The 27,500-nt window shown below is 31.2% G+C and overlaps 4 protein-coding genes across 11 annotated transcripts in view; all 4 read left to right on the forward strand.

Moving 5' to 3' along the window:
- Window positions 1–5,151, forward strand: part of LOC119607462 (dihydropyrimidinase-like) — a 61,971-nt gene extending 56,820 nt beyond the window's left edge. For 2 of the 3 annotated variants that reach the window (XM_037961381.1, XM_037961382.1), the window contains exons 2-9: window positions 1,324–1,386; window positions 1,456–1,550; window positions 1,624–1,814; window positions 1,880–2,154; window positions 2,218–2,364; window positions 2,829–3,052; window positions 4,257–4,972; window positions 5,035–5,151. In XM_037961381.1, the coding sequence (XP_037817309.1) occupies window positions 1,339–1,386; window positions 1,456–1,550; window positions 1,624–1,814; window positions 1,880–2,154; window positions 2,218–2,364; window positions 2,829–3,052; window positions 4,257–4,972; window positions 5,035–5,114 (1,776 nt within the window). In that variant the 5' untranslated portion in view covers window positions 1,324–1,338 and the 3' untranslated portion in view covers window positions 5,115–5,151. Of the gene's footprint in view, window positions 1–1,321; window positions 1,387–1,455; window positions 1,551–1,623; window positions 1,815–1,879; window positions 2,155–2,217; window positions 2,365–2,828; window positions 3,053–4,256; window positions 4,973–5,034 lie in introns of all 3 variants that reach the window. The other variant, XM_037961383.1, reaches the window with a different exon arrangement.
- A 3,766-nt stretch (window positions 5,152–8,917) lies between these two features.
- Window positions 8,918–19,930, forward strand: LOC119607472 (dihydropyrimidinase-like). 6 transcript variants are annotated; one of them, XM_037961404.1, is made up of 8 exons: window positions 8,918–8,935; window positions 14,949–15,022; window positions 15,167–15,261; window positions 17,933–18,123; window positions 18,187–18,608; window positions 18,679–18,917; window positions 18,988–19,634; window positions 19,709–19,930. In XM_037961404.1, the coding sequence occupies exons 2-8, from the start codon at window positions 14,975–14,977 to the stop codon at window positions 19,786–19,788; spliced, it is 1,722 nt and encodes a 573-aa protein (XP_037817332.1). In that variant the 5' UTR covers window positions 8,918–8,935; window positions 14,949–14,974; the 3' UTR covers window positions 19,789–19,930. The 6 variants fall into 6 exon arrangements, with proteins under 6 accessions (XP_037817332.1, XP_037817330.1, XP_037817334.1 ...); XM_037961402.1 differs by lacking the exon at window positions 8,918–8,935 and adding an exon at window positions 14,773–14,874; XM_037961406.1 differs by lacking the exon at window positions 8,918–8,935 and adding an exon at window positions 14,782–14,874 and having other exon boundaries at window positions 14,949–15,004.
- A 3,520-nt stretch (window positions 19,931–23,450) lies between these two features.
- LOC119607473 lies at window positions 23,451–24,287 on the forward strand. Its single transcript, XM_037961409.1, has 2 exons — window positions 23,451–23,893; window positions 23,951–24,287. Exons 1-2 carry the CDS (start codon window positions 23,570–23,572, stop codon window positions 24,140–24,142), a joined length of 516 nt encoding a protein of 171 aa, XP_037817337.1. The 5' UTR covers window positions 23,451–23,569; the 3' UTR covers window positions 24,143–24,287.
- A 1,745-nt stretch (window positions 24,288–26,032) lies between these two features.
- Window positions 26,033–27,500, forward strand: part of LOC119607477 (tetratricopeptide repeat protein 30 homolog) — a 6,735-nt gene continuing 5,267 nt past the window's right edge. The window contains exons 1-4 of the mRNA XM_037961418.1: window positions 26,033–26,275; window positions 26,397–26,575; window positions 26,630–26,988; window positions 27,052–27,219. Coding sequence (XP_037817346.1) covers window positions 26,216–26,275; window positions 26,397–26,575; window positions 26,630–26,988; window positions 27,052–27,219 — 766 coding nt within the window. The 5' untranslated portion in view covers window positions 26,033–26,215. The remainder of the gene's footprint in view (window positions 26,276–26,396; window positions 26,576–26,629; window positions 26,989–27,051; window positions 27,220–27,500) is intronic.

The following is a 27,500-nucleotide window of genomic DNA, read 5'->3' on the forward strand; positions in this document are numbered from 1 at the left end:
TGCACCCCATATGGATAGAATAAATATGTATACAATTTTGGGTGCTATGAATCATAGTCTTAACATGTATTTAGTCTGGTTGTTATGGTTGTGTGAATAGCTGGATGAACGGGATTTGTTCGTTAATAGTGTTTGAATGTTTAAATAGTTTAAGGAAATGGATGGCATAATAGATTGACATCTAATCAGGGGGATGCTTTAAATATGTATATAAAAAAACTGTAATTCCTTTTGAAATAATTTTAATTTGATTAGTCCTTAAATAAAGACATTTACACCATGAAGAAATTTATTTAGATCTTGAGATTGTTTTTATAATTAGTTGTAATGGAATCATAATTTTCCAAAAAAAAACTATATTTAACTAACTAACTAACTAACTAACTAACTAACTAACTAACTACTAACTAACTAACTAACTAACTAACTACTAACTAACTAACTAACTAACTAACTAACTAACTACTAACTAACTAACTAACTAACTAACTAACTAACTAACTAACTAACTAACTAACTAACTAACTAACTAACTAACTAACTAACTAACTAACTAACTAACTAACTAACTAACTAACTAACTAACTAACTAACTAACTACTACTAACTAACTAACTAACTAACTAACTAACTAACTACTAACTAACTAACTAACTAACTAACTAACTAACTAACTAACTAACTAACTACTAACTAACTAACTAACTAACTAACTAACTAACTAACTAACTAACTAACTAACTAACTAACTAACTAACTAACTAACTAACTAACTAACACTAACTAACTAACTACTAACTAACTAACTAACTAACTAACAAACTAACTAACTAACTAACTAACTAACTAACTAACTAAATAACTAAGTAACTAACTAACTAGACTATAGACTAGACTAGACTATAGACTAGACTAGACTATAGACTAGAGTCTAGTATAAACTAGACTACAAACAGGACTATAGAACCGAACATAAACTAAACTAGACTAAACTTTAGATAGCCTAACTAACCAACTATCTACGTATCTAACTAACTACAGATTTTTCTCCAGTAGTTCACAGTCCTTACTTAAGGAAATATTAGATTCATTCTAAGCTTTGCCCATTAACGAAATAAAGAATGTTAATTAGCTCTATGGTAAATTATTTAAAATCTTGAGAGATCACAAATGATCACAAGTAATAAGTTCAGCATAGATCTAAATCTGAATGTATATAGAACTGTTAGAAGTATTATTTAAAAACAAACTTAAAAGTTCTCAAATCAATACGTTTTACTTCTATATCTACTAATAAATCCATTTTCTTTTGTTTCTTTCTAGTTCAAATAATAAAACATGTCTGCCAGTCCAAAACCAGTGAAAAAAGTTCCCATTCATTTACAAGTAAGTTGTATTACTTAAATCATATTTCTACTTATTACTAAATTTGTACGAAATCTATATCATTTGCAGAGTGCTCAAAATCGCGTTTATATTAAAAATGGCCAAATTGTTAATCACGATAAATCCTTCCCAGCAGACGTTTACATTGAGGATGGCATAATTAAGTAAGTTGACGTAAATTTTTTAAAGAATTGTTATAAAAAAAATAAATGAATTATTTCCCCTATTATTTCCCAGATTTGTGGGTCCTGCCTCGGAAATCAATATACCCGGTGGTGTGCGTGTGGTGGATGCCAGCGGAAAATTAATTTTGCCCGGTGGTGTTGATCCTCATACACATTTTCAAACGAAATTCGATGGTTTCGTAACTGTAGATGATTTTTATAGTGGTACCAAGGCAGCCATTGCCGGAGGCACCACCACTATTAGTAAGTAGTTTGACGGTTTTAAATATCATAAATAATTAATAATCATGATTTTATTCTTATTAAAGTCGACTTCGTTTTACCCGAAAAGGGTGAATCTTTGGTTGAGGCCTACGATAGATATCGTTCAATGGCTGATCCCAAAGTATGTTGTGATTTTGGTTTTCATATTGGCTTGACATGGTGGTCCAAGTCGGTTTCCGATGAAATGAAAATAATGTGCGAAGAATTGGGCATCAATTCATTTAAAATGTTTATGGCTTATAAGGGTATTTGTCAGCTTAATGATTCCGAAATGTTGGATGCCTTAGAACGTATCAGGGCCTTGGGTGCTTTGGCACAGGTATGATGTTGTTGAATTTAGTTTTTGGGGAATAGAATTGTTAATATTTTGAATGGATTACAGGTTCATGCTGAAAATGGTGATATTATTGCTAAAAATGTTAAGAAACTTTTGGCGGCCGGTATTACTGGCCCTGAGGGTCATGAATTGTCGCGTCAGGAAGAGGTGGAAGCGGAGGCTGTTAATCGTGCCTGTATTTTAGCTCATCAGGTAATCTTTTTTTTTTATTAGAAATTGCTATATTTTAGGCAATTCATTCCTTCACATATTGTAGAATACAAAATAAGTTCTAAATTTTTATAATTGATTAAGAGTGAGATCAAAACAGATTGAATTATTGAAAATTCATATTGAACTCTAAAAAATCGGCTCTAGCCCAAAATTTTCGAAATTTGACACAATAATCCAACTCCTCGAAATTCTCATGAAGTTTTAATTTAATTTTACTTTATTATTTATTTCTATAATGATCCAATCTGTAAATACGTATTACCCCCTTGCACCTTAAAAACACTCCTAAACACTTTGTAAAATGCCAACAAATATCGAAAAATTACTACTCCAAATAAATAAAGATGGATTGTCATTTGTTTTGTGTTTAATTTGTTTCCTATTTTACATCTGTCCGAAGATAATCCCTCCATATTTTAACATTAATATTCATTTTGATTTAGATGAAAGCTCCGTTGTATGTAACACGCATTACTTCGAAATCATCGGCGGAAGTTTTGGGTCGTGCCAGACGCAGTGGTTATTGTGTCTTTGGCGAGACTTTAGCCAGCTCTTTGGGACGTTGCATGAATGGCGTTCCTAAGCAGGATCGTATTTATTATATCACTAGTCCTCCAATACGTGAATCACCCGAAACGCCTAGATCTTTAATGAAATCATTGGCGTAGTAAGTATTTTTTATATCATTTGACAATTACTAATAAATCATGTCAAGATTTTCTATAATAATTTTGATTTCATCTTAAATTTTTCGTTCTAATTTGTGTTAATAACGGGCATAAGCCGAAATAATTTGTGACTACTTTGGGAATTTTGGTGCTGAATTATCGGTTTAGGATTGATGTCATTAAGTCACGTTCGAAAGTGTTGTGTATATCTAGTATACATTCCGTAGGACTTGAGGATTAGGATAAAGAGAACTTTTAAAACTGAGCCCACAAATAGAACATAAAAGATCCTGGTGGAGTTGCGGTGCAATGATCAAACAGTCAGTAACTCTTTCCCCTTTTCTTCTCCATATTTTATCTTGTGTGGACAAGGGTCAAAGTATTAATATACTTTGATCAAAATTTTGACTCCTACTGAAACCAGTTAGAAAGATCTTCTTAATGTTAATTTCGACTAGATCCGTGCAAAAAGTTGCTATTTATAGTCCAATTTACTTAGAGTCGGGGGCCGCACAAAGTCCTTTCTGTTCGTGGTTAAAACTTTTGCAAAAATCGTTATATTTTATGTAAAGTCCAAAAGATTAGAATTATTGGGGGTTTATGTCTTTGAAAAATCTGAACTGATCAGCGCTATTATGTTCCGAGCAAGCATTTCCACATAATCGTTGACACTCTACAAGGGCATCAGTGGATAACATATTCGTAGAGTCCAACAAGACTATCGTTCTCTACTACCATTGGCAATAACTCATTGAATCCTCAATAATGTTAGAGATCAGTTGATGAACCGAAATCCAATAAAGCCCCATTCTCTTTTAGTAATATCCAAAATTCAAGGACCACATTGGTTGTCATGCTGAGGCAGCTGGTCTCTATATGTGTGGATTCGCATATCAACCATGTTTACCAGATATTTCAGGCAGTAGAATACAACATTGCACCCTCTGTATTGGTTCGCTCGAGATCGATAGGAGACAATCTATATTAAGAATGGTTTGTAATGTAGTTCGGTAAATCTCCAAGTTAAAAATTCGTATTGTTCTTGGTAGATTAACAGATTTTTGATCCCGCCAAACTTTAAGGTCTTAAATTTCCAAAGCAGTCGCAATATTTTCCCAGTTTTTTGTGTTAAATGTTTAATTTTAAGTTTATTAAGCAATTAAATCATTTATTGAAATAATTAACATTTTAATCCAACTCTAGCGATGATCTACAAGTCACTGGCAGTGATAATTGCACCTTTAGCAGTGCTGATAAGGCTAAGGGTAAAAATGATTTCTCCAAAATCCCTAACGGTGTCAACGGCGTCGAAGATCGCATGTCGGTGGTCTGGGAGAAGGGTGTACATGCCGGCCTACTCGATCCCTGTCGTTTTGTGGCGGTTACCAGTACTAATGCGGCCAAAATCTTTAATTTATACCCACAAAAAGGTCGTATTGCTGTTGGTTCCGATGCGGATGTGGTCATCTGGAATCCCCAGGCAACTCGTACCATTTCAAAAGATACTCATCATCATAAATGCGATTTTAATATATTCGAGGGTATGGTTTGTCATGGTGTACCCGAAATGGTTTTAGTACGTGGTCGCATTTGTGTAGAGGATGGTAATGTGCGTGTGGCTGAAGGTTTTGGACGCTTCTTAAATACACCTGTACGTTCACCGTATGTCTATGACATTTTGGAGGGTAAGAAGACCGTAAATGAGGAGCAAAATAATGGAGCCGAACATGAGGAGCATGAGAATTTGAATGGTAGTATGAAGAAAATGAATATGACAGCATTGGAAATCGAGATACCATATCAAGAGGTGGTATTGGGTGCTGGTGGACCACATACCGGTTCCATAGGTAGTACACCTTCTGGAAGGGGACATGTTAGTGGTTCGCGTAATATGCAAGAATCAACGTTTTCCATAAGTGGTAAGTATTTTAAATGGAATGAATATTATGTATGAAATATAATGTTTGTATAACTATTACAGAGGAACTTGATACATCTGGAAATCGCTCTTGCATTAAGGTTAGAAATCCTCCTGGTGGCAAATCATCTGGCTTCTGGTAAATGCCTTATAAGGAAGTCCAAGTTAAGAGGGAGAAGATAAACAAAAGACGCTTTTCGCACAAAACATCAAATTAAATCTTAGGAAAAAAGTATCTTCATTAAGGACAAAATCTGCAGCAACAACAACAGCAACTATAACTTACTTAATTAACAAAATCAAAAGATAACATTTAAATTTATTTAAGATTTTTTTATTATTATTATTATTATTTTCCACTAATAACAACAAGAACAAAAGTAGAAAAAGAAACCACAATAACAAATAAATATTTATTAAACTTAATTAAGCTACAAACCAAATGAAATGAATTAAAATTTTCTAAAGAACAACTCTGAAATTTTAGTTTAAACTCAATTTATACTCGTTTTACACCGAGAAATAACAAACAATAAACTGAAAAAAAAGAAAATCAAATAAAATAAACATAATAAATCTATAATTAAAACCAAATACAATGAATGTATGTTTAAATTTCTATAATTATTTATAATATTTATTTTATCAACATTTAAGAAAAATATTTAGCTTAAATTTATTTTAAATTGCTTATTATCTACTATTATTATTATTATTTTATTTATTTGTTAAAAATATATTATTTATTTTATTTTATTTTAATCACCAAACATTAATTTTCAAGTGCATTAAACAAGTTTTTACACTCAATACCAAAGTTGCAAACAAAGTTTGAGTTGCAGAGTTGTATTTATTAAACAAAATTCAACCATAAGGCAGCTCTTTCTCTGTAGCGATAACTAAGTAATTTTAAATCAGCTGCATCTAATAGTTTAATACTTTAAATTCTTGTAACATCAGCTGATTTTAATAATTGTGCCTAATTTATTAAAAATTTTTTTAGCTTAAAATTTATTCGAATTTATTTTCGAAAAATTTGCTCAGTTATCGTTGGTTTAACGTTTTATTGAAATGTATTAATTAAATATACACCCTCTATCCCCCAAAAAAGCCCCCATTAACATACATACACATATTTAAAGCTATTTCTACTAAATTTTTATATTCGTAATCGTACAACATATTTATTATAATAATGAAATTTGTATGTATTAAAATTATTAAATAAACGAAACGATTTCAAGAGATCGTAAATAAATGCAAATGGAAGTGTACTTTTTTGACTCATTTAAACAAAAGTTTTCTAAGACCTTGATCATCGTTATCATAACAATTGGATTTCTGCTCGGGAACGATCTGATTCCAAATAGGCCAAAAATTCTCAAGTCGGGAAAAGTTTTATTTTAAAAACATTAATGGATCTTCGTATTTTTGATACAAAACTATTACCCGTTGTTTTTTAACTACATTCTCTGGACACTACAATAGTATTGGAAAAATTTCTAGTTCTAGTTTTCTAGTTTTCTAAGTTGTAACAGTGGATTAATCCGTTTTTAATTAGCTCATTCGTCACTCAAATAAAAAACTGCTAACCAGGCATGGCGAATGCAGTAATTTAGTATTTTTTGATATCGAAAATACCACATTACCCCCACGACATTTTCGGTACTTCTTCTAACTCAAAAAAGTTTTATAGACATGCATATACCCTAGTTTATTATTTAGTTCATTTATGGTCTAGTCCAGGCAGGATTAATTGACATTTTGAAATGGGTAAAACTAAAATAGTACGATTTTTAGATTTGAAAGTAATAAAATATTTATTTTGCCTAATGTGGAACTATAGAAAAACCCTATAAACCTAGATCACAATATGTCGAACGGAAATCCACGATATCTTTCCGATACCCAAAGTACTGAAAAAAGAACTAAATACTGAACCTTTCCATATCTGTACTCTAGTCTGTAGTCTAGTTCAGAGTATAATGTAGTTTATGTTGCAGTCTATAGAGTACTCTATAATCTAGTCTTTAGTTCTAGTCTTCTGTTTCTAGCTATAAGGTAGTCTAAAGTCTAGTTTATTTCTACTCTATAGTATTGCCGAGTGTCTAGTCCTATTGTCTAAGTAATATAGTCTATCTAGTCTAGTCTATAGTCTAGTCTAGTCAAGTCTATGCTATAAGTCATAGTCAGTCTATAGTCTAGTCTATAGTCTAGTCTAATAGTCTAGTTAGTCTGTCTATAGTCTAGTCTATAGTCTAGTCTATAGTCTAGTCTATAGTCTAGTCTATAGTCTAGTCTATAGTCTAGTCTATAGTCTAGTCTATAGTCTAGTCTATAGTCTAGTCTATAGTCTAGTCTATAGTCTAGTCTATAGTCTAGTCTATAGTCTAGTCTATAGTCTAGTCTAGTCTAGTCTATAGTCTAGTCTATAGTCTAGTCTATAGTCTAGTCTAGTCTAGTCTATAGTCTAGTCTATAGTCTAGTCTATAGTCTAGTCTATAGTCTAGTATATAGTCTAGTCTACAGTCTAGCCTACAGTCTAGTCTATAGTCTAGTCTGTAGTCTAGTCTATAGTCTTTTCTATAGTCTGGTCTATAGTCTAGTCTATAGTATAGTCTATAGTCTAGTCTATAGTATAGTCTATAGTCTAGTCTAAATTCCAGTCTAAAGTCCAGTCAATAGTCTACTCAATAGTCTACTCAATAGTCTATAATCCAGTTTATAGTCTATAATATAGTCTAGTCTATATTCTAGTCTATAGTCTAGTCTGGTTTATAGTCTATTCTATAGACTAGTTTATAGTGTAGTCTAAATTTTAAGAGGTTATGAAGTTTTCAATAATTACTTCGAATTTTCGAAAATTAATTTTAAATATTCGAACATAATATTGTATCAAGCCTAATTTCAACAGTTTTAAAATATTTTCGAATTTTACTACGAATATTCGAACTTAATATATTATGTTGTGACTGCCAAATATCGGCAATCCGACATCTACTTTAAAAACTCCTCCTTCTTACCTTGAAGATGACATTTAGCAAAAATGTTTTTCACAACGATTAGCCAGTACTACAAGTAGTACTTTTAGATTTGCCTAAGGATTTGAGGTAAAATGTAGTGGATATAGTATCTCATGAGGTAGAGGTATTATGACCTCTATATACAGCCAATGTAAGATTAAGATCCCCTCCCTCCTCAGTTTTATTGTCGCTAAAAGTTGAAGCTCCAACTCACAGCAAAAGATTTTCCAACTCTTGCAATTTTGTCAGAAATTATTTAGGACATTTCGAACATTCATTATTTTTATATATTGGAAATGGTGTAATATTTTATTCTATTACGTAAATACATGTAACTTGTCTACAATGAAAGCTTAATCAAATGGTTTGTATTAAAATTGCTCTGTCACTTTAATACAAAATGTATGAAATTTAAAGCGTTGCGGTTTTAAATGCAACTTATGCTTAAATGAATGCACTTCCACTGAGTGACAAGATTAAAAGATCTATAAAGTTGCCACATGTTTCTGTTAGATAAGTCGGAAAGTAAACTTGTGTGTATAAGCTTTAAAATAATTTCGAAGTTAAAAATCGTATTGCCGTTAATTGAAAAAATTTAAATTATTTCACATCCTGGTATCTATGTAAAAGTCTAAACTATGTCCCACCATTTTGTTATTAAAAATCAGTTATCAAATTGGCCTATATGTGGGAGAAACACCATTGCCTAATACATCTGGCAATGTTAATAGATTAATATCTGATATATCGTTTAATTTTTTTCAATGTCTCACATTACTTGTATGTGTTTGTGAGTTTGAAATATTTTATTTTTTCTTTTTAAAATCGTTTATATTTTGTATTTGTTTAATTTAGTTGAGTTTAGCAGTTTTTATTTATTTTGAATTCTAGCATTTTATAATATTGTACGTTACAGTGTACAGCTATTTTCCATATTTACGGTACGTGTTCTGTTTTCAATATAAAATAATGTTTTCTGGAAACTATTTATTAGAATTAAGTATTAAGAGACGGCAATATTTACTCAAATCGAATTGAAAAAATGTGAATTTTAGTTAAATTTATATAAAAGTTTTTTTTTTTTTTTAAATTTAGCAAAATAGTGATCAAATTTAATGTTCTTTTATAAATTTAGTGTTAAATGTTGATGATCTCAAAAAATATTTATAAATAATACATCACAACATCTGGTCAATATCAAAATTTGCAAGTACAAAGTTTTTAAAAAACTTTGTTAAATTAATGTCGTTCATAGGTCCGTCCAGCAATATATTCCTCAATGTAATCTATAAGTTGCAGAATTTAAAATAATTAAATAAAGTTGGGTACATGATCTTTGATTTGATCAAGAACGAAGCCTGTTTTTAAATTAAAAAATTTAACACAAATAACTCTTCTACATATATCCAAGAATCATATTACTGAGTCTTATAATTGATCACATTGATCATATAAGTCCCTTTTCTAAAAATGGGGTATTTGTTAATACGTCCTAGAAAAAGAAACTCATTTCCAGTCAATCAGAGTCAACCAGATGGTTAGACATCTGGAGGCTAGGGGTAATCTATAGTTGTTTATTTCACAAATAATCCAAGTGTAATGATATATTTATTATGATGTAGCTAGTGTAAATGTATTTTGTATAATTTAAAGATAATTCGGAAAAATTAATATTGATCAATTGATATATGATAATGGTAATGATACCGTATACTTGTTTATACCCTACACCACTATAGTGGGAAGGTTATTATGCTTTTGTGCAGATGTTTGTAACAACCAAAAATATTGGTCCAACACCCACCTTACCTATCGGCTCAGAATCACTTTCTGAGTTTATTTAACTATGTCCATACATCTGTGTGTTCATGTAAACCTTTTGAGCTCATAATTCTGTTAAAAGTTTCTAGTATATCTATAAAAATTGGAAAAACTTTGTTTTATATAAGTTTAAATGATACTTCCTATTTTCGTCATGATCGGGGCTCATTTGGCTCTATCCCCCATATAAAGTACCCTGCAGAAAAAGACTTAAAGGTCTTAAATTCTCTTATAAACACTAATATCACGATTAAATTCTGCATAAATAATATATAGATATAGATCTTAACTCCTCTAACAAAATGTATAAGAATAGGCCTATACCTTGACCCCATATAACACCTCTTTTAGAAAATCTCTTTTCTAAACAAATTGTTAAAATATTTCGTAATTAGGGTAAAAAGCAAATGAAATGCTTTAATATAAAAAAAGAATAATCCTTATTTTTAATATACTCACTGTTGGAGGGTATCATGTCGGCCATGGCGGACTATACATTCTTACTTGTTTTTATAAAAGACTAATAACACTTTTTTTTTCGTCCTAAAAAAATAAGAACAAGAAATAGTTTCCATTTTCGGAAATTATCCTCTTTTGATATCCATACTGAAAAAATCTAATGGGTAGAAATATATAATTATATTTTTTTATCCTTAACACTTTAAAGTTCTTTAAAATGGAGATATTATTTAGCACCATTCTTACCCCGACCGAAGCTTTCAAAACCTAAACAACATGTAATATTTCTCATATAAACTTTTAATAAAATCGTATTATGATATAAAGTATCATCATATGGTCGACTACCCTAATATGTTAATTTATTTGAAAAGATCTTTATAATATGTATGTACTAACAAAAATCGTTTATATTTATGTTGTGAAGTATTTTATATGAACGGAATAATACTAGTCGCGCCAGCACCCACCTGCCCAACCCCTTTTTGTAGAGAGGCACGTTTTCAAAGAGAACTAGTTTTATGTCTAAAGATTTGCACACATTTCGCTCATTTATATTTATTTAAAATATCAGCAGTTCCCAAATGTAAACTAAGTACACTGATAAAAATAACACAGGCCGATGGAAAATAAAGAAAGTAAAAATTCAGCGACTAAAGACTTAATGAAATCAAATTTGCCTTCATTTTACAATAAAAAGGAATCAAGATAACAAACACTAGATCGATATTAAAAATGTTTAAATAAATTTAGTTTGTTCAAGAAGTTACTTTTTGGATTCGTTATTATTTATTATTTTACTAAATCAAGTTAATTTTTCTCTATATGTATATGTATAGAAATCAATACCGAAAATGATTGATTAAATTTTAATATTCGTAATTATATCATAAAACCGTCATCGATTTACAAAACTTTCCATATGATTTAATCAATGGTAGTTTCGATGCTTATGTTGGAAACAGCTGATATAAACAACATGGGCAGTTTCGAAGTTTTAAACTTTGTAAAAGATAACATATAGAAACAAAATATGTTATAATTTAATCCATGTTCTCAAAATATGGGGCGATCGGTTTTCAGGTGTTTGACTTCTAAAACACTTATAAAATTGACAGCGCAGTAGGGTTTAGTCGTTTACTACAACATTTTGAGATAATACGAATATTCCAGTTTATAAGAAAATTTGTATGGACTGAAATATAGCAAATAGTATATACACAGTGTATGTATTAGTTTGTTGACATATATTTTTAGACTCGACTACTTCACAAGTGGTCGATCATCTGTCTACATAGAATTTTTATATACAATTAGTTGATTAAAACTCTTAATAATCTGTTGACAAGTAGTCAGTCAATCGAGTATATTTATAGGTAGTATTTGTTATTATTTTTTGTTTACGCACCCTTTGATGACGTTTTTTTTTTAATTTCGAAATCTTATCACGGATTTACAAATTATATGTGTTTTTTGGGGGGCACATATTCTTATGCGTACTATAACTAAGCGTAATCGAATTTATGTCCGTTTGTCTGCCAGTTAATACTGGAATCTGAGATTATTGAATTTTTAAATTTATACAATAACAAATTATGATATTTTATGTTCATATATAGTGGAAAGTTTTCAGAAAGGTTGTAAAGAAATACTACTTATCAATCATTCGAAGATACATTGTAAAAAATGTTTATAAAAATCTAAATTAGCTAATTTAAAAGAGCACGCATTCCCTAAGATTTAATTCCGAGTATTAATTCTTAAAGCTTACGGGGTAATTGAATCATTTTCATATAAAATGTTATATTGTGAATTATTCTATTTTGTTTGAATTCAGTCTTTTACAAATTTAATTTTAACCGAAATGGAGCAATTAATGCTTCATTTCGGTCAAAATATTATTTCAAGTCCTTCGAATAAATACTTATTTCCGGTCAAAAATTAATTTGAGTAAAACCATATTAGATCAAGTTTTCTTGCAAAGTTATGAATTAAACTTTCATCAAGTTTTTTTTTTTGAACAAATTCAAGTTAGGTCAGTTTTCTTTAGAAAAGAGATTTAAACTTTATTTAAGTTTCCTCCTTGAGAAAATTTGATCAAACTTAAATCGAAATTTCAGAAGAAAATTTCATCAATCTTGATCAATTTTTTAGTTAGTTATTCAGTTAGTTTAGTTAGTTAGTTAGTTTAAGGTAGTTAGTTAGTTCGTTAGTTAGTAGGTTAAGTTAGTTTAGTTAGTTCGTTCTAGTTAGTTAGTTAGTGTAGTTAGTTGTTAGTGAGTTAGTTATTAGTTGTTAGTTAGTTGGTAGTTTTAGTTCGTTAGTTAGTTAGTTAGTTAGTTGTTTAGTTAGTGTTTCGTTTCGTTAGTTAGTTAGTAGTTCTTATTGTAGTTTCGTTAGTTGTTTCAGTGAGTTAGTTAGTTCGTTTAGTTCTTAGTTAGTGTAGTTAGTTAGTATAGTATCGTTATTGTTTAGTTAGTTAGTTAGTTAGTTTGTTGTTCAGTTAGTTAGTTGTTGTTACTTGTTACGTTTATTCCGTTCGTTAGTTACGTTCTTTCGTTAGTTTCGTTGTTCGTTCCGTTCGTTCGTTAGTTTCTTTAGTTCGTTAGTAGTTCGTTCTTCGTTAGTTCGTTCGTTCTTTCGTTTCGTTCGTTATTCGTTCGTTAGTTCGTTCGTTCGTTCGTTCGTTCGTTAGTTCGTTCGTTCGTTCGTTCGTTCGTTCGTTCGTTCGTTCGTTCGTTTCGTTCGTTCGTTCGTTCGTTCGTTCGTTCGTTCGTTCGTTAGTTCGTTCGTTCGTTCGTTCGTTTCGTTCGTGTTCGTTCGTTCGTTCGTTAGTTCGTTCGTTCGTTCTTGTTCGTTCGTTCGTTCGTTCGTTCGTTCGTTTCGTTCGTTCGTTCGTTCGTTCGTTCGTTCGTTCGTTCGTTCGTTCGTTCGTTTCGTTCGTTCGTTTCGTTTCGTTCGTTCTTTCGTTCGTTCGTGTTCGTTCGTTCGTTCGTTCGTTCGTTTTTCGTTCGTTTTCGTTCGTTCTTTCGTTCGTTCGTTCGTTCGTTTCTTTCGTTCGTTCGTTCGTTCGTTCGTTCGTTCGTTCGTTCGTTCGTTCGTTCGTTCGTTCGTTCGTTCGTTTCGTTCGTTCGTTCGTTCGTTCGTTCGTTCGTTCGTTCGTTCGTTTCGTTCGTTCGTTCGTTCGTTCTTCGTTCGTTCGTTCGTTCGTTCGTTCGTTTCGTTCGTTCGTTCGTTCGTTCGTTCGTTCGTTCGTTCGTTCGTTCGTTCGTTCGTTCGTTCGTTCGTTCGTTCGTTCGTTCGTTCGTTTCGTTCGTTCGTTCGTTTTCGTTCGTTCGTTCGTTGTTTCGTTCGTTCGTTCTTCGTTCGTTCGTTCGTTCGTTCGTTCGTTCGTTGTTCGTTCGTTTGTTCGTTCGTTCGTTCGTTCGTTCGTTCGTTCGTTCGTTCGTTCGTTCGTTCGTTCGTTCGTTCGTTCGTTCGTTCGTTCGTTCGTTCGTTCGTTCGTTCGTTCGTTCGTTCGTTCGTTCGTTCGTTCGTTCGTTCGTTTCGTTCGTTCGTTCGTTCGTTCGTTCGTTCGTTCGGTTCTTTCGTTCGTTCGTTCGTTCGTTGTTCGTTCGTTAGTTAGTTAGTTACTTAGTTAGTTAAAATTAAAAGTTTATCAAAATTTTTCAGAAAAGCTGATTGATTTCAGAAAGGTTGGCCAAACTAATATCAAAATTTCTGTAGAAAAGTTGATTCTTTGTAAAGTTGATTACAATTGGATCTATTTTTCTTTAGAAGTTCTTTTGAAAAAAGTTGTTCAAACAATTATCAGATTTTCTTTAGAAATTTATATAAAGTTTTCCTTAGTCGATGCCAGATTTTCTTAAAATCCTTCAGAACTGTTCAACATACATTGATCAACAAATTTTTTTTTAGAAAAATAGATCAAGATTTCATGCGAATAGTTCCCAAACTTTAATAAAGTTTTCTTTGAAAAATTTTTCTATAGAAATTTCGATTCTAATCTTTAAAAAACCCCTTTCAGAACTTAGTTTAAACTGCTGCTTTATAAAAATTCTCTCAATGTATTTAGAATCTAGAAAATACGATTAACAAATTTGTTTGTTTTGATATTAAAAAGCTACGTTTCATGATTTTCGATTTCGGATTTTTTTCTATATATACAAAAAATTCTTATATTTATTCTGGTTTTGTTGGTATCATAGTGATTCGGAATGTATTTTAGACTAATCATGATGATAAAGGCAACACATGTACCTATACAGACGCGTTATTTTTAGGCAAACAAAAATTAAAAAAAACTAGAGTTAAACAAATTTGTTGTAGGTACTTTGCTGGAAACTATATGCCCGAGTATGTACATATGTAATATTTTTTTATTTTCATATCAATACTTATGTATTTGTATATAAATAAATATATTTATTTACTTTTTTTATATTTCAAGCTTATCAGAATTTTAGCAACAAATGTTTTATGATTTTTTTTTTCAGAATTTTTGAATCTGTTTTTAGTTTAAAGTCAGCATTTTGTTTAGAAAACGATTAGTATCAATTAGAACCGGCTCGAAAGAACTTGCTCCTCTAATTTATATTCCGTAAACATACAATTTTTTGTAGAAAATTTATAAATATTTTATAATCAAAATATTTTTTGTTATTTAATTTACAGTTTAAATAAAATAAATAAATATAAACATGTCTAGTGCCAATCCCCCAGTGAAAAAGGTACCTCTACACTTGCAGGTGATTAATATTTAGAAAAAGACACTAAACAAATCTAAGTATTAATTTTAAGTGTAACAGAACTGTGTTAACTTTAAAAAGTATCTTTTAAAACAATTAAAAATTATATATTAATTTATTTTAATTTCTTTTTTTTAAATATAGAGCGCCCAAAACCGTGTTTACATTAAAAATGGTCAAGTAGTCAATTACGATAAAACCTTTAAAGCCGATGTTTATGTTGAAGATGGTATAATCAAGTAAGTTTTTAATATAAACAAATTATTACACTGTTTCCATTTAACTGTATTCTTTATTTTGAAATATCTATTGATTACGTTTATTTGGAAAAATTATTTTTAAAGAAAATTTTGAATAAAAATTATATTTGAAAAGAAAAATTTACATGTTTCCCTTTCAAATCCTTTAAATAGGATATTTAATAAGCGAGTGCCGCTTGAAATATACTTGGACTGACTGATTCGAAAAGATTTCAAAACAAAAATATGTTAGGACCTTAACTAAAGCTTTGTTATTAATATCTCAGATTTAGAAAGATTTTAGTTTCGGTTTTAGGTACAGAAATTAATAAAGTGGGTTCAAAAAAGCTTATAGCAGGGACAAACGATTTAGCAATTCCCAAAAAAAAAAACTATAAAAAATCCCAATTTTTTATAATTTGGCCCACTAAGTCCAATTTTCTTTTGGAGTTGGTAAAATACTTTGGATATAAACAAAGAATGCATGAAGATTTCTAAGACTGCATTCTGTTCGGGGATTTCAACTTTAGGTTTTAAGAACATATTACCTAAAGTTGAAATTTTGATTTAAAAAATAGGTTGAACTTTTGCTAAATGTCCTAAAAATCTTCTAGAAAAATACGACTTTCAGAAAATATAAATTTATATTGAAAATCGCATGGGAAACAACAAAAGTGGTAACTTAATTTCATGTAACCTGAAAGTATGACGAAAATCGGGCCACATTTAGAAGAGGTCTTTAGCGTTCTAAATCGTTTATTATAAAAAGTGAAATTGAATTGAAAGTTGTATTTGAACCACAATCTTTTTAGCAAATTCCAAGAGGTTCGATATATAATAGCCACCGATATAACTCTCTCATAAATTATACAGTTGAGTCCATAAAAGATTTCCTTCCTAAAATCTTTCAGATGTTCATACATATCGATATAAGATGAAAATAATAATACAATTTAGCTTAAAAAGTTTCATAATGATCTAAGACCAAATATAGTACAATCTCTCGAAATCCACGGAAAGAATATTGGAATGTTTAGACTAGTCAATAGACTATTACATATACTGGTCCATGACTAGACAATAGATTTGTTCATAGATCGGACCACGGTCTAGATCAGTTCACGGACTAAATAATAGACTAGTCAGTAGACTAGTTAATAGACTAGTAAATCGACTAGTCAATACAACAATCAATAGAATAGCCAAGAGACTATTCAATAGACTCGTCAATAGATTATTCAATAGACTAGTTAATAGACTAGTCAAGAGGCCAATCAATAGACTATCCAATAGACTAATCAATAGACTCGTCAATAGATTATTCAATAGATTAGTAAATCTACTAGTCAATTGACTAGTCAATGGACTAGTCAATAGAAAAGTAAATAGACTAGTCAATAGACCAGTCAATAGAGTAGACAATAGACTAGTAAATAGATTAGTCAATAGACTAGTAAAAAGACTAGTGAATAGATTAGTCAATAAACTAATAAATAGACGAGTCAATAGACTAGTCAACATACTAGTATATATTCAATTCTACTATTCAATGAACTAGTATATAGAAAAGTCAATGAACTAGTCAATAGACTATTCAATAGACTAGCCAATATACTTGTCATTAGATTAGGCAATAGATGTGTCGATAGACAAGTCAATATACTAGTTGATGGACCAGTCAATAGACGAACCAATAGACTGGTAAATAGACTAATGAATAGACTATTCAATAGAATAGCCAACTAGGCGATAGACTAGTAAATAGACTCTTCAATAGACTCGTCAATAGGATAGATAGTAGTACTATAGACTAATCAATACTTAGACTAGACAATGGACTAGAAATAGACTAATCAATAGTATTCATAATATCCTTGCCTTTATACTAGTTAATACACTGGTCAATATATGTACTAAGTAGTCTAGTTCATAGGCTAACGAATAGATATTAGACTAGACCACAGACTTGTCAGTAGTAGTCTAAAAAATAAAAACAAAGTCGAAAAATAATTTAGTATCTTTAACCCTAAAAAAGTACTATGATTTAGTATTAATTAGAAATTAAAATTATCCACATAGATTTCAATTTAATTGATATTATTTTTTAAGAATAATTATGACACTTTCAAATAAAACTATTCATATTCTGAAGTGGTGGACCTATAGCGATAACAAAATTCTTTGAGTTTATAAGATTAAAAATTAACGAATAAAAACTATAGATAATAATCAGATATTTTATATTTAACAAAAAATAATTAAAGCTAAATTAATTATTTAAAAGTGGATAAGTGATATTTGATAGATAAGATAATAAAATATTTATTTATACCCCTACAAACAGTTGGTCTTATCAGTTTCTTAAAATTATAATAAAAACAAAGTGATTTTAAACAACTATTTTAAATTTATAATATTTGATCTTAACAAATTATTTAAAAAATTTTAATCCTTAAAAAGTCTACAGAATGAGTCACTAACCGAATCTAATTTAAGTTATTAGAAGTATCGGAAGGTATTATCTGGGTCCTCTAATAGATTATAGAAAATATTACAAATTTCTTATATTTCAAAGAGATATATCTTTGGATCTTATTTAAAATTTCAGTTAGTCTATCAGTTTTGGATTCAATATATTAATTCTTCTTTTATAAATTGATATATTTTTTAGATATGTTGGTCCCGCCTCCGAATTTAACATGCCCGGTGGTGCTCGTATTATTGATGCTGCTGGCAAATATGTTATCCCCGGTGGTATTGATCCCCACACCCATTTCCAATTCCCCTTCCAAGGTGCTGTTTCTGTAGATGATTTCTATCATGGTACCAGAGCTGCCGTATCTGGTGGCACCACCACAGTCAGTAAGTATTTCTATACATAATATGACACCTAAAACATATCTAATAGATTTTTCTTCTCACCAGTCGATTTCGTTGTGCCCGACAAGGGTGAATCTTTGCTGACCGCCTACAAAAGATGGCGCAATTGGGCCGATGGCAAAGTATGCTGTGATTTTGGTTTCCATGTAGCCGTCACCTGGTGGTCCGATTCTGTTTCCGAAGAAATGAAAACATTGTGTGATGAATATGGTGTGAATTCGTTCAAAATGTTCATGGCCTATAAGGGTATTTATCAGCTGAACGATGCCGATATGTTGGATGCTTTGGAACGTATACGTGCCTTGAAGGCTGTAGCTCAAGTTCATGCTGAAAATGGTGATATTATTGCCAAGAATGTGGGTAGGCTATTGAAGGCTGGTGTCACTGGTCCCGAAGGTCATGAATTGTCCAGAATGGAGGAGGTTGAAGCTGAGGCCGTTCATCGTGTTTGTGTTTTAGCTCATCAGGTGAGTTTCTTAATAGTTTCACAAGACTTAAAGGGGGAAAATAATAATCCTATTTTTATTAATATTACAGGTTGATTGTCCCCTCTATGTGGTGCACGTTATGAGCAAATCTGCTGGTATTGAACTTGCCAGAGCTCGTCAACGTTACAACAATCGTGGTATTTATGGTGAAACTTTGGCTGCTGCTTTGGGTACCAATGGCACACATTGCCAACATGTGTGCTTCCATCATGCTGCCTCCCACATTTTGAGTCCTCCCTTGAGATCTGACCCTGAAACCCCACAGTTTATGATGCGTTTGTTGGCCAAGTAAGTTTTCTACACAGTTCCAACAAAAGAAATCATATGCTAATCTGTATTTACCCCTTCCTTACTATAGTGACAACCTCCAAACCACCGGCAGTGACAACTGCACCTTCAACAAGGAACACAAAGAATTGGGTAAGGACAACTTTGCCAATATTCCCAATGGTGTTAACGGTGTTGAAGATCGTATGTCTGTGATCTGGCAAAATGGTGTTCACGCTGGTATTTTGGATCCCTGCCGTTTTGTTGCCATTACCAGTACAAATGCTGCTAAGATCTTTAATATTTTCCCCCAAAAGGGTTATATTGGTGTTGGCTCTGATGCCGATATTGTCATTTGGAATCCTAATGCAACCCGCAAAATTTCCAAAGATACCCATCATCACAACTGTGATTTCAACATCTTCGAGGGTATGGTATGCCATGGTGTACCCGAAATTGTTATGGTTCGTGGTCGTGTCTGTGTTGAGGATGGTAAAGTTAGTGTGGTTGAAGGTCATGGTCGTTTCTTGAAGACACCCGTTCGTCCTCCTTACATTTATGATGTTATGGATGGTGTAGGTGAACCCAGAGAAAATGTGCTTCAAAAGAATGCCCATTTACCTGGCATGGAACAGGAAATTAAAATGCAAGTCCCCATCTATAGATCTTTGGCTTGCGAAACTCCCTCCGTTGCTGCTTATGGCTGTGATCATATTAAAGGCTCTTGCACAAAGCAAGGTAGTTGTTGTAGGTTACTCAGGCGATATTTATTTTCATAAGATACTGATTTATTTTATTATTTTCTTTTACAGAAGAACCCCCTAAAAACTGTCCCCGCACCTCAATTAAGGTGCAAAATCCTCCCGGTGGCAAATCATCTGGCTTATGGTAGACTTACTTCTCATCCGTAATCTCACCATTTTTATTCCATATTTTTAATGGAATTTGTATAGTTTGTTTTTGGCATTTTCACTTTCATAATTGTTTTATCCACACTATTACTTAATAAATAAAAGTTATTTCTAAATTTTTAATATTTGTACTTTATTAATAAGTGGTATTACTTAATTATTATTTAAGTATATTATTGTTGCATATCTGACGTCTCAAATTTGTCGAAAAATACTTTTTTTTTTAAATTAAGTTTAGAAATCTAAAAAACCTGTTATGATGGAATAATACTGGAATCAGATTCGGCTTCAGGGCAGCTCAATCCTTCTGTCGACCTGTACTATTATAGTTGTGTTCTATATCAACAACATAGTCCCCAAATTACTTGATTAATAAATCATAGAAATCAATGCCTTAGAGTAAACATTAAAAACTTTATTGTCCTCCCTCGGTTTCTAAGTTGAAGGAGTTATGCAACAGAATCAGGTTTAGAATGGCAAATGATCATTTGAATTACTTTCGCAATGATCTACAAATAAGGTTAACCACCATTACAATAACGCCTTCTGAATCGACCTGTACTATTATAGTTGTGTTCTATATCAACAACATAGTCCCCAAATTACTTGATTAATAAATCATAGAAATCAATTAAAAACTTTATTGTCCTCCCTCGGTTTCTAAGTTGAAGGAGTTATGCAACAGAATCAGGTTTAGAATGGCAAATGATCATTTGAATTACTTTCGCAATGATCTACAAATAAGGTTAACCACCATTACAATAACGCCTTCTGAATCAGAACACAAAAGTGTGTTTTTGGATTCCACTTCTCTTTCAGAACTACCGGGATCGAACTAGAAGTTTCAGTGTCAAGTTTAACGTTATCTCTATAGATCCCAACTTTGAGAGGCGGAAATCCTGACTGACTTCCCGTTATAGATTTGTAACACGGTTAAATGGATTTCTGAATATGTACTAGTATTTTCCTTCAGGATCTTTCAGTACTCCCATAATGTTTCTTGGGAATCTTCATCTAGTTTTCCTTTAAGATATTTCAACCACTGAAAATTTTGACGTCTATTAGCCTAATCAGCGGAAATCGCTGTATAGCCGGTTGCTTATGGAAGTCTCCCTCATAGGGAAGTCACCCACTGACGAGGGGGCTCTTCTTCGGGATCTTTCAGTGTACCTCCAACATTTTTTTGACGAATCGACACACATTTTTTCTTTTAAAATAGTTCCATGTCGAATATTTTATCAACGCTTACCAGAAGGGTTTTTATAACCTAGGTGTATCTTCAGTTAGCTATAAGAGTCTCCTTCTGCTTTAGAGCAGTACGGCTCAAGAAGACATGAAGGCCTTGATCTAATCTCTTTAAAAAGGATCAACACCTTAAGAAAGTCTAATTCCTTTTCGTTGCCAAAAATCTTGTCACCCTTTAACTATTTGTCGGCATTAAAAGCAATCGTATGTAATTCTATCGGATCCCTCAGGTTGACTACGGCCTATGATAGCCACTTGTAGTTGAGTTGTAGATGTCAAGCTACTTAAAATTATCCATCGCTTTCCTTCAGGCAACTGTGTCTTACATGACCTCGTATGGTCAGGTTGTAGTACCTTTAAACGCATAGGTTTTGATTGTGTTTTCAGTATTTTGCTTGATAACCTTGTCGTGCTCACCTTATCATTATTTCTTATTACATTCGAATTATGACTGTGACTTAGCGACTTATTCTTAACCATCAAGGACGTCAAATCTCTAACGTTGTTCGTCTTTTTATACCAAAGTGAACGCGTGTAATTAATCCGCCAATGGAATCCAAAACCTCCAAAGTTTCGTATTCGGATTTTACATATTTGGCGGCCTAGAGATAATGAGCATCTACTCACTGATCTCTTAAAAGTTAGATCCTTGCATGCAGGGATGTATTCGGAAATAATCGACTAAAATCCTATGGGGTACCAACAACGTGAGCAGGAGCAAAAGCCTTCTTAAAACGAATATATCTGACGCTTAAATGTTTTACAATTAATTCCAGGTTCCAACACCTAGTCCATGTTAAAACAGTTTAATCCTCGATTGTAGTAGAATTAAATAAGTCTAAGTCCCTTGTTAATTAACATTTCGGTACCTCTATCTATGCGTCAAAACTAAAATGCTTTTAAATTTCAATTAACTTAAAAGATTTATTAATAATAAAATGTTTATAGGTTTTTAATTGCAAAAATTAGCATTATCTATAGATATTTAATAATTTTATAACATAACATTCATTATCTTGACAAATAAACCAATATTTTTATTCGAATCTAAGACGTTTTATTGACACCCTCTAAGAAGTATAAAATTGACAAATAAATGTTATCAAAATTAACCATTTTATGAAAATTGTGTTCCAATTCTTTTAATACCACCAACTGGCGATATCTCTGAAACAAATATTTTTATCCACCCTAAATCAGATTAAAATGAAAATTGGTATAGTAAAGTGTTTGTCACATGTAGAATAATTGATTTAAAGTTTTAATTTGTTAGTAAATCTTGAGTATTTCATACCTATGATAGCCTAGTGTATAGATATAGTTAATGGTCTAGTCTATAGACTAGTCAATGGTCTAGTCTATAGTCGAGTCTATAGTCTAATCTATAGTCTAGTCTATAGTCTAGTCTATAGTCTAGTCTATAGTCTAGTCTATAGTCTAGTCTATAGTCTAGTCTATAGTCTAGTCTATAGTCTAGTCTATAGTCTAGTCTATAGTCTAGTCTATAGTCTAGTCTATAGTCTAGTCTAGTCTATAGTCTAGTCTATAGTCTAGTCTATAGTCTAGTCTATAGTCTAGTCTATAGTCTAGTCTATAGTCTAGTCTATAGTCTAGTCTATAGTCTAGTCTAGTCTATAGTCTAGTCTATAGTCTAGTCTATAGTCTAGTCTATAGTCTAGTCTATAGTCTAGTCTATAGTCTAGTCTATAGTCTAGTCTATAGTCTAGTCTATAGTCTAGTCTATAGTCTAGTCTATAGTCTAGTCTATAGTCTAGTCTATAGTCTAGTCTATAGTCTAGTCTATAGTCTAGTCTATAGTCTAGTCTATAGTCTAGTCTATAGTCTAGTCTATAGTCTAGTCTATAGTCTAGTCTATAGTCTAGTCTATAGTCTAGTCTATAGTCTAGTCCATAGTCTTGTCTATAGTCTAGTCTATAGTCTAGTCTATAGTCTAGTCTATAGTCTAGTCTATAGTCTAGTCTATAGTCTAGTCTATAGTCTAGTCTATAGTCTAGTCTATAGTCTAGTCTATAGTCTAGTCTATAGTCTAGTCTATAGTCTAGTTTATAGTCTAGTCTATAATCTACAATCAAGTCAATATGTCTAGTCTATAGTCTTACCTATAGAGACCGGTATTTATATGTCGTTGCTGCCAAATCCAAAAAATATAAAGTATGTATATTCTACAAATTCTGAATCAAATTGTTTATATATGACAGGTAAGGGAACTCAAACTAACAAAATAAATTATTCGTGGAATAGATATACCAACCACTCTTCCGATCAGAACAAATTTTATTTTACATTATCAATGTCAAATAACAATAAAAATATTACGAGTATCCGCAGCGATGATAAGATATTCCATTCGTATTCTTAAGTTTTATTCTGCTGTATCCATTCATTCATTAATGACTCTTTTAGCAGTTGTGTTTTGCCTTTCAATTAGTTAGAATTCGAGTGTATTATTTACCCATTAACTAAAATTATACTTAAGTGAAAATTGGACTTATTATTATGAAGAGTTCTCTAACTATTTGCTTCTATTTTATTTGTCTTGTGTATTTTTCAAATTCACTAAAAATCAATAAAGGGTTTTTGCATCAACCTAGTTGTTTAAGAGTTTATTTACTACAATTGATAGAGATCAATGGAATATATGCCTATTCTCTTGAGGCTTGTTATGATGAAGACAATATTAATCGGCGACCTCCCATAGGACTTGATCCGGAGTTTGAATTGGAACAACATAAAACAACATCACAAGAAACCTGTTTCGATTTAACCGCCTGTAATCTTATAACCGATACTCATGATTTCTTTTATTGTCATTCAAAAACCGTAAGTTTTTTCAATAATTAGAAAATCGAAAAATCTTATAGTTTCCTTTACTTTAAGGCCGCCACAAATACCAATAAATTTGTTGTAATGCATTTGAATGCTTCCTCCATGGCCATAGAGTTAAATGAGGAACATGATGAGAAGAAAAAGGAAATTTTACGTTGTCAGTTATCTGCTAAACGGAAATATATATTTGATATTTATAATGCCCACACGGAACATCTGAAATGTTTAAATTCCAGGAAATGAGAATGAAAAAAGTTTATCTCCATAATAAATCATAGAATAAAAAGTTATAATACACAATATAAAATACAAAATGATTTATTATTAGAATATGAATCATGAAAGTAAAACTGAGGAACTAATAAATAAAACTGTGTTATTAACCGGAGGTATTAGTTTAAAGTAATCCCAAGAAGTTTAAATGACTAATTTTAAAATTTTCAAATAATGATACGTTGACATTTTGATTTTATTTAGATATTTATTTATAGAATAAGTAAGTATAGATATTTATTTATACAAAAAGTATCACTTTTATAACTAACTAACTAACTAACTAACTAACTAACTAACTAACTAACTAACTAACTAACTAACTAACTAACTAACTAACTAACTAACTAACTAACTAACTAACTACTAACTAACTAACTAACTAACTAACTAACTAACTAACTAACTAACTAACTAACTAACTAACTAACTACTAACTAACTAACTACTAACTAACTAACTAACTAACTAACTAACTAACTAACTAACTAACTAACTAACTAACTAACTACTAACTAACTAACTAACTAACTAACTAACTAACTAACTAACTAACTAACTAACTAACTAACTAACTAACTAACTAACTAACTAACTAACTAACTAACTAACTAACTAACTAACTAACTAACTAACTAACTAACTAACTAACTAACTAACTAACTAACTAACTAACTAACTAACTAACTAACTACTAACTAACTAACTAACTAACTAACTAACTAACTAACTAACTAACTAACTAACTAACTAACTAACTAACTAACTAACTAACTAAACTAACTAACTAACTACTAACTAACTAACTAACTAACTAACTAACTAACTAACTACTAACTAACTACTAACTAACTAACTAACTAACTAACTAACTAACTAACTAACTAACTAACTAACTAACTACTAACTAACTACTAACTAACTAACTAACTAACTAACTACTAACTAACTAACTAACTAACTAACTAACTAACTAACTACTAACTAACTAACTAACTAACTACTAACTAACTAACTAACTAACTAACTAACTAACTAACTAACTAACTAACTACTAGTTAGTGCTTAGTGCCATATCTAACCTAAAAGGCCGTCTCCAATAGGTTAGTTTTGTAGTGTGCTTGCTTTTCAGTTCGGAGGTGGTGGTTTTAATTCCAAAAACATAAGTTTTGTACTTATCGGGCCTCATGCTAATTCCCATCGGAAAATATAGTCTATAGTTTTACTACACAAAGTCGGATGTGGGGTCTTGCATTAATTAAAGACCAAAAAAAAATTATTGAAAAAAATAAAAAGGACGAAAGCTAGAATCAAGTTTTATACAAAAGACTGTAAATTATTATAATTTTTATTACATTTGCGAGGGACTTTTCATACTCAAATGGATATATACAAAAATGCGGGTTTTTCAGGCACGATATCTCAAAAACCTGCATGGTAGAGAAATTTAGATTAAGCGATGCTCAATACTTTAGAAGAGTAAACTTTGGTCTATGGATTAAAAATATGTTTTTTTTGTTATTTAAATATTATAGATGGGATTCCATCCGATAATTCTTCGGTAGTTGGGGATATTATGATTGAAAAAACCGGGTAAATTCTATTACCATAAAAAAAGGGAACCAAATTTTGGTTCAATCTCTTAGTCATAAGTTCAATAATCATGCTTTTTGATATATTTTATTGCATTAGTCTCTTGAAGTTCTCAAAAATATCTAGTGGCACTGTTTTGACTCGTTCTAGAATTAGTTTATCTTAGAACCAATACTAATATTTCTCCTGGGTAATTCTTGTTGGACACTGTTATTGTTAAATTGTTTAATATTGTCGCTATTATTTAAATAAGGGTTGTATTTATTTATTAACCGGCATTGTTACAACGAATAAAAAAATCGTTACCATGGAAATAATTTTCATAAGAAATAGCAAAACATACAAAAATACAAATTCTACTCTATTCTTTATTCTATAAAATTTACTCTGCAACATTAAAAATCAGAAAAAATTCAAATAAAAAAAAAAAAAAAACACTAAACAACAATTATGTTGCATCAGGGTATAATCCTCAGAGAGGGTCATATAACACGAACCATCTACAATTTGGTATGTATTCTTGAATGTTTTAGACAACTTGAATGAATTCTATAAATTCAATGCATTCAATTGCATGGGAGTGCATTAATTAAAAAAAAAAAAAACTTTCCAATGTTTCGTCTACAAACAGATTAAAGACAAACGTTTCGAAGATGTCATTGAGTGCATAATCAATTTGGGTGAGGCAGCCAATACTAGAGCCGGTCTTTCGATATTAGGTTATTGTTACTATCATGCCCAGAAGTATGAGGAGGCAGCCACTTGTTATGAGCAATTGTGCAATTTGGCACCAAAGATACCGAAATATAAGTATGTTTAATAACATCTATACTTTTTCAATATTTTTAACCTATTTTTACTTAGATTCTATTATGCCCAATCTCTATATCAGGCGGGCATATTTGTGGATGCCTTAAAGGTCTTAAAACAAATCAGTGATAATGAGGAGTTAAAAGAACAATGTCTACAATTGCAAAGTGCCATTTTGTACTCGAGTGAGGATTTTGCGGGAGCTCAAAGTGTTTTGAATCAACGCTCAAGTGGTACTGCTGACACTCTTAACGATGAAGGTTGTCTACTCTATCAAGCCGATCAATTTGAAAGCGCTGTACAACGTTTCAATACTGCCCTACAAGTGGGTGGTTTTAATCCCTTGATTGCTTACAATTTGGCCTTGTCACATTTTCGTAAAAAGGAAAAAACTCAGGCTTTGGATTTCACCAGTAAGTTAAAAGGAAGATTATTGTTTGGTTGTGTATAAAACTTTATATTTTTTTGTATTAAAGATGAAATTGTGGAACGTGGCATTAGAAATCATCCTGAATTGGGTATTGGTGCTCAGATAGATACAGATGGTAGTGCCCGTAGTGTGGGTAATCCCATAACAATGGCTTTGTCGGGCATAACACAGGCATTGAATTTGAAGGCTGCTATTGAATACAATGATGGAAATAGTAAGTTTATAAATTTAATTTAATTACAGTTGCTGTCTTGGAAACTGAGTTTCTGAAAATTGGGCTATAATTCCTTTCATAGATCTCTATATATGTATGTTTTTTCCCATATAAGATGTAGTATACAAAGTCTTTTCAACCTAATCCAAAGTTATGATTAACATCTATAAGGGTCCAGGGTTTATTAACTCGTTAATGACCGAATTTATCTTTTTGTTGTCAGAAGTTACAAAATCCCAGAATTTAAAACATATCGATATAGTTTTGGGATATAATCTTTC

The sequence above is a fragment of the Lucilia sericata genome, unplaced genomic scaffold (genome assembly GCF_015586225.1).
Source record: "Lucilia sericata isolate MDLA Ls3-8-SP2 unplaced genomic scaffold, ASM1558622v1 Contig000697F_arrow, whole genome shotgun sequence".
NCBI classification, from domain to species: Eukaryota; Metazoa; Arthropoda; class Insecta; order Diptera; family Calliphoridae; genus Lucilia; species Lucilia sericata.

Coding starts and splice junctions, on each gene's coding strand:
- LOC119607473 (XM_037961409.1), top strand. CDS start 23,570: ATGAAGAGTTCTCTAACTATTTGCTTCTATTTTATTTGTCTTGTGTAT. Junction 23,894..23,950: donor TTTATTGTCATTCAAAAACC/GTAAGTTTTTTC, acceptor CTTTACTTTAAG/GCCGCCACAAATACCAATAA.
- LOC119607472 (XM_037961404.1), top strand. CDS start 14,975: ATGTCTAGTGCCAATCCCCCAGTGAAAAAGGTACCTCTACACTTGCAG. Junction 18,124..18,186: donor TGGTGGCACCACCACAGTCA/GTAAGTATTTCT, acceptor TCTTCTCACCAG/TCGATTTCGTTGTGCCCGAC. Junction 19,635..19,708: donor AGGCTCTTGCACAAAGCAAG/GTAGTTGTTGTA, acceptor TTTCTTTTACAG/AAGAACCCCCTAAAAACTGT.